The sequence below is a fragment of the Pinus tabuliformis genome, chromosome J (genome assembly GCF_031772625.1).
Source record: "Pinus tabuliformis cultivar Carrire ecotype Pingquan chromosome J, CPIR1, whole genome shotgun sequence".
NCBI classification, from domain to species: Eukaryota; Viridiplantae; Streptophyta; class Pinopsida; order Pinales; family Pinaceae; genus Pinus; species Pinus tabuliformis.
Genome location: NC_142295.1, coordinates 1,223,530,969 through 1,223,538,297, shown reverse-complemented (window position 1 = coordinate 1,223,538,297; position 7,329 = coordinate 1,223,530,969). Strand labels below are relative to the sequence as shown.

At 36.7% G+C, this 7,329-nt stretch overlaps 1 protein-coding gene across 1 annotated transcript; it reads right to left on the bottom strand.

The window, feature by feature from the left end:
* Positions 1-225: 225 nt before the first annotated feature.
* Positions 226-6,983, bottom strand: NRPB5 (Eukaryotic rpb5 RNA polymerase subunit family protein). Its single transcript, XM_089379220.1, has 4 exons — positions 6,565-6,983; positions 6,299-6,478; positions 939-1,052; positions 226-579 (listed from the first exon to the last, which is right to left on the bottom strand). Exons 1-4 carry the CDS (start codon positions 6,760-6,762, stop codon positions 454-456), a joined length of 618 nt encoding a protein of 205 aa, XP_089235346.1. The 5' UTR covers positions 6,763-6,983; the 3' UTR covers positions 226-453.
* Positions 6,984-7,329: the final 346 nt, after the last annotated feature.

The following is a 7,329-nucleotide window of genomic DNA, read 5'->3' as shown; positions in this document are numbered from 1 at the left end:
AATTAGTCCATGTAAAAAGCAATGTATAGGTACGCTGCATGGATGGAAATCATATACTTCAAAATTGCATCTACAGAATGATACAGCACTTTTTCAAATTTCACTAAACTAAAAATGATGGAATGAAATCACAGATGACTGATGGAAGATGACAAGCATTAAACAGGCCAGAGAGATGTAGAATAATGGCCATCAGTTCACCTGTCTTTCACAATTTTACTCAGATTCCATAATTGCAGCACTTGCAGTAAGAAATAAATTAATGAAGTTTATAGTTTAAGCCTCAATCCTGCCTAGACTGGCTGGCTTATGGAACTATAATACAAAAACACATCCATTCAACAGATTTCATCATTAGCACTGTTACAAGGCTCCAAAGTGGCTAAAAGAGTTTATTTAGCCGAAGTACCAGTCACTCAAAATGTTAAAACTTTGATCATGTTCAAACTAGATTTAAACAACATAACGGTAAGTCACATATCTTCCAGCCGTCTCACTAGGTCGGATAATCTTAACAACTTGACCACGCTTGAGCCCATAATACCGTGCAACAGGATCAGACTCTTGCATTCGTGGAAGCTGTAGACAATGACATCAATGAAGATGTATTAGTCAATTAAGTTTCAGCTATTAAAATACATGTGGAGGTCATACCCATAAAAACTAAGGGAAACAAAAGCGACCAACAGGTAATACCCAAGAACGTATCTCAAAATGCCCGCCTATTAAAAAAATAGACCGGGTAACATAACTGTAACAAAAGACTGATGATTCACGCAATAAGCAAAAAAGACCAAGAACAAAGATGTCATTAGAGATTTCACCAGAAAACATCATTTCAGTACGGTATTATGTGGAATTGGAGTCAGTCATTCCATATTCAAAATTCTAAGACATCACAAAATCAGCAAACCTGTCAGCACCAGAGAGAAACAGACCTGTGTTTCTTTCAGAGTATATCTCTCCAATAATGTTTTCTTCTCTTCAGGAGTGAGTATTTGGTGCTCTGGCACAAGAACATGTTCCTTTATGTTAACAAGCAACTCTGCCTCCTGCAATTGTTAAAAAAACGTGGAAGAAATTATATTTATGTTAACAGGGATAATAAAATAAAAAGTCACCAACAATACCAGTAAAACCGAAGACAAGCAAGTCCTAGCAGATACAGTTTTGGAAGCAGTTACAACCCAAACAAATAAATACAAGCACAAATGCTCTCAGGGAAAAGCAACTAGGCATATGTCGTTAAACAGGCCCACACAACAATTGTGCCACATTTTTTGACCTGCACAGAGTGAACGATGAATTATATTATCACCTTTGGGTGACACAAACCAATACAAGTAAAAACCAGCAGCCAGCATATCACAAAAGGAACCTAAAGCATCTCTCATTTTGCTATTCTTGGTTGAATAAGAAGTGAATAGATGAAAGGCAGGCATCATGCTAAGCAACCAGCAATAGCTAACTCTAAGCACCCGCGATGAACTTGTCCTCTCATCTTGATATTCCTTCCTAAATAAGAAGTAAACTGATGTAAAGCAGGCATCATGCACTACTAACGAACTCTAAGCACCAGTAAAATACCTTGTCAATAATGTGCAGTTAATAAATTAATAAAATTGTTTTCTTCAATGCTATGGCAGCACTGAATTATAGTATGGGTGATGTAAGAAACAGCGTAGCACACAAGAAGAGATCAGATCGTGACCATAATGATAGATCAGATCATCAGACCTTGTGTGCAGACCTTGACCAGGAATGGGATTTAGGGTTTTAGCCTTTAGATGTTTAGGGTTTTGGAGGTTTACTCATTAAAAAATCAATATTTTGTCAGGGTCCACAGTTCAAAAAAGTGTTGGAAATTCTTTTCCAAGGCAACTTCCCTTCAATGCTTTGATTCCCAATATTCCAATTTATTGTTCATTTATACAAGTATCCATATTGGTTAGATGCAGATATATTTAAACAATAATCTTTAAACATTATCAAATACATGCATGCATACATTCATATATGTAAGCATACAAATATATACAAATATATGTGTGTTGATAATTACACGTGTAAGAATCCTCATATAAGGGTGTCAAGCGTATACATATATGATAATGTTGAATGGTTTCAAACTTTCAAACACATAGCAATGCAAGTAATGGGCATCTATGAAGACTAATAATTCAATTTTGCATAAGAACAAATTATATAAATATATGATCTAAGGCAACATCCCTCCAATGCTTTGATACCCAGTATTCCAATGTATTGCTCATGTATTCAAGTATCCATATTGGTTATATGCAGATATATTCAGACAATAATCTTTAAACATTCTCAAATACTGAAATACCTTTCAATGAGACGGAGCCTCTCTCTCCATCCACTTTCATGAAGGGTTAAACCTGGTAGTGTGCCCAATCTACTAGAGTCTAAGACAAGCCACCATGAGCTTAGATATTTGGGTGGATAAGAAAACTTACTTAAAATGACAACTCAGTACAACTTGAGTGGGCCTGAAAGTTAAGAACATGTGTTCCTTCTCACAAGTTCAAATCCAAATGAGAGTAGGGTATGTAGACCCACATAGACTTTATTCAGATCGTTGCATGGAGGGGATCCCTTATGACAAAAACAAGGGATATCATGCATTAGTGTTTGGCTAGGCTGCAACCTTATAATTAGATGGTTATTATTATTATATAAAATCACTTTTTACTTTCTCGAAGAAGACGAAAGTAGGAAAAAACACAAAGTAATCTGTGGACCAATATGTCCACATGTTAATCCAACCTAGCCTTCAAATTATCCATCTCCGTGTGTAGAATTAGTAGTGATTAGCCTTTATTCCATGTTGAGAACACTTAAATAATGTACTTTGTGCACTTTTTGTGAGCTTAAATAGTTCAAGATAAGTTTATTAATCTCTAACAAATGACTAAGGTAGGCCAATAAGACTGCTCAATGGTTAATACACAAGTGACAATACATAGCAAGAGTTCAAAAGTCACCCCTATAAAAGCAAAGCTATCCTGTACGATCTAAGCTCTACTAGAGAAAAGCCAAAGTGAAATACAAAGCCATAGAAGAGAGTACAAAGGAAAGGGCTTCCAGGCTTTAAGTGCTTTTGTTGTTGAAAGGAGGAAAGGAGGGGTTATCCTTCATTGATGTATCCAATGCCAAAAGGGCAACTCTCTACCGTCCTAGGACAAAGGAAGCAACCTCTCAATAGAGAACTACCTAGAAGAGTTGGATCTAGCCTAAGCGATGTCTCTTTGTCTAGGTAGAGATGGCCCATCATTGGAAACCAGAGGACAAGGGCTACCTATTGCTCCAACATTAGAGAACAAAACAAAAAACAAAAAAACATTAAAGTATCAAAGCTCAAATCCAATCACAGAAAATTATAACATAGGCATGCCTTGTGCTTTATATAATATAATCAAAAGATCTTACAGTATAATTATGGTAGTGAAGCCCTTAGAAAATGCAAACATCAAACCCTTTCAAAGTGGAAAAATTAGAGGAATTGGCTTGTAGGGCGCATTTTAGGGGCAAGTCTTAGTTTGGTGGTTTGGAGTCTAGAAGCTTCTAGAGCCGGTTCAATGGATCAAACAACACTTTTTGGGTCAAAACTTTGTGATCATATCTCCCCGGCCCTTGATGTTGTTTTGCACATTGAAAGCATTCCAACAAGGCAAAAATCACCTCAACCAAAGTTAGCATGAGGAAGTTTTGCCTCCCACAAGTTAACCTCCCTATTAACCACAATCATACCAAATGGATATCATGACAAACTCCATCACTAACACATTTGGGGGTAATCACATGGACTTTCAAAAAGATTCTAAAGGGTCCAAAACCTTAACACTAACTGAGGGTAGAGATATGCAAAAACCCTAACCCTAACCCTAGATGACTATCAAGCTATGTTAAATACTAGAGAACTAGAAAAATGCAGGTGTTACATTCTTTTGGTAGTGTTATTGATCATTAATTAGAGCATCTAGGAGTGGAATATTGAAGTATAACAAAGAAGGTTGAAGATTTGTAACAGCCATCCAGTTAACAATATATGTGGCAACTCCATTGTAAGTGCCCCTTTCTTTGTACTTGCATTTCATAATTGAAAAGAAAAACAGAAAAATAGTGGAGCATAGAACTCGCCTTCTAGCTGGGTTTTAACTTTTCTCTCAAATTAGGTTTCCCAACTCACATATTGTCTTCATTTGTGTGGATAGTGTGTCCGTTTGCTTGTTTCTTTCATTTCATCTTCAGTTATTTTCACAACTTTGAGGGTTACACTAGTAATATTAAATCTGAGATTTAAGGTAATAAATGGCATAATTAAAGATTCCATAATATTGTAAGATCTGTTGTGATGAACTGTTCAAGTTGAATATCCACAGCAGTTTACAGATCAAACACCATATTCCATCAATCCATGAAACAGTTGGCTCTACAACCACATTCATCTGGGGATTTTGACACAGTCAGTATGCAAGCATCCCTCAAAATGCCACATTTGGCATACATATTAATGAGACTGTAAAATACAGCTATATTCAACCTGGATCTCGTTTGGATACCGTGGGCATGGAATCTCTTACCCTAGGTAAGTGCCCTCTTTGCAATACAGAGTGGGCTTTCTGGTGTTCAAGGGCTATGGCCAAAAATTTGGGAAAAATAAAAGTACACGGAATCACACCCAAACACTTTGGCAATCACGGTTCACAAAATATAACAGCATAAAAAAAATTGGGTGCTCTTAAGTTGTATGAATCCATGTTTCTAACATCTCAATGTATTGCACATTTGAGCTGCGTTTTGCATGTCACACACTGCTGCACTTCTTTAAACTCCTTTTTCTACGTCTGAGAACACCCTGAGGTCAGTCAGGATTGAGCCTTCTACAACATCTTCAAGAAAGAAGGGTACTGAAACCTCAATTCAAACTCTTAGCAGGATTCTGAAATTTAACCATATAAATATAAAAGAATTCGAAATTCATCCATATCCAAACAAGGAGGTGGAAGAAGGGTATTACATTGAACAGAGCTATAGAACAAAGAAACATCACCTAAACAAATATTGAAGCATTAGCCAAGAAGGTAAGAGTAATAGTTCTTTTAATCGAAGTTCCCACGGATCATATTTACATTGATAACAGACACTCCGTATGATACCAATGCACAGGCTGCAGCCTGCAATGACAGAGTAACTCTCTGTCCCAACAGCTAAGCTAAATGAGAGTTCAGTTGTTCAATTATTTGCCTCTTGAGGTCCATTCCACCTGCATAAGGGACCGATTGTGGTGTGCAACATCTTCAGGAAATTGCAAAGCTTTTATTTCAGCTTAAGGGGAACAGATTTCGAAAACAGAGGTGAAGGATGTACGAGCTGACTGAAAGTGCATATGTAGAGTGATTTGCACCTTGAGGTCCATTTCAATCGCATAAATGAGCTTCCTGTGGTGCTCAACATTTCCGGACAAATGCTTCCATCTGATCTTAAAGAAAGGTGATTTGCAAAAAAAAATGTAAAGGACGGACAGTAAGAGATGGAACCTATGGGAAAATTTCATGTTTGGTGACTAGCATAGCCACGTGACTTGACTTGGCAAACAGCTAAGTGAGACTAGAGAGTAAGAGTGTAATTCAAAATCATAACAAACTTGACAAAGACATTGGAAATTAAAAGTTTAAAAGAGAGCACCCCATGTAACACTGAGAGTAAAGATTGGAAGTTAGGCATCATTTAGTGACCAACACAACCACATGACTTGGCTTGGCGAACAACTCAGTCGGGCAATGGAGCAAGAACACGAAGTAAACCCATAACAAACTTGAGCAAAACTTTGCAAATTAAAAGATTGTAAGCCAGCTACATCCATTGTAATAATCCCAGATTGGGGAAAGGATTGCTTGCCACATTGTCATAAGAGGGAGTTAGTCAAATTATGTTATAAAAAGCAGGATGTCAGTGACCAATAGAGTCCACATGCCAAGTACTTGGTTACATTGATGACCGAGGAATGAAATGACTGTTGCTACCCACGCCCGAGCTGTTGCAAAACCCTAGACCTAGCAATGAATCATGGCCCTAAAAATGCTAATGCCCAAAAATGGGTTCACAGCCTCAAAGCTCCACTGTCAACAACAACATATCTACAACACCCGCACTTTTAAAGTAGAAAACATCCAAGACATTACCAATTCTTGAGTAGAAATCTTCTTAATATCTCGGGAATCAATAACCTGAAAAAAACAGAAAACCCATACAAGGAAAAGGAGAAACCCACCTGGAATACTTCCAAATGAAATTTTCCCGAGAACTCCTGGAGACTTTGCCTTGCAAAAGGTGTCAAGGCCTGCTGCACCACCAATATAGCTCGAAACACACCCTCAGATTTCATACGTTCCACATATGTTTTGATGGTCTTCACTCCCACTTTCGCCTCTTCCGGAAAGAAGACGAATAACTGCAGAAGTTAAAAACCAATTGAAATCAATCAACGTATCGATGTTAAGGCATACAAAAAAGATAGGTATTAATAAATGCAGTGACCTGTTCTGAAGGATTGTTGCGCTTGGCTTTATTGATAACAAGATCTTCCTTCTTTGGGTCTTTTCCGAACTTATCCAGGAACTGCTCTTTGGTCGTGTTGATCTCAAAATCACCCACGAGATAATCTCTGTCATTGAGCATCTGAAGAACTGTACGTCGGATTCTAAAGAGCTTGTTTGTCTGCTCATCCAGCGCCATTGCGAGCTGCTCAGCTTAATTCCGTCGCCTTCAAAGTGGAGTTGTTAACCCAAACCCGTTTTATAGAGAACCCTTTTAGGGAATTCTCAAATAGAACCTTTTGCACTCAAAGAATCGCAGAACAAGGAAACTAATCTTCCGATCGCTGATTTGACTCGAATTATTCAGACAGATTTTAATCATCCGAATCGGTGGATCTTAAAATCTCATTCATTCACTACAGCAAGGTTATTTTATAGAGTGTGTGAATTTAAGTTATTAGAGTATATTTAATAACTTATAAGCTAGACTTAGTATTTTAAGTAGTTGGGTAGATTAATGGTTAATATTTAATTTTTTTAATTTAATGTCGGTTTTATGTTTAATTTATTTAAAAATTAATCTAATTGTTATGTATAAACCTAATATAAATTTAATTATTATCATGTATAAACATAATATAAATTTTTAAAAAATTATGGTAAATAAATAAAACTTGTTTTTATATTTACTCTAAAAAAAGTTGTAAATAAGTAAAACTAGCATTTGTACCACATGTTGCAAAGGAAACGCCATAAGGTAATGATA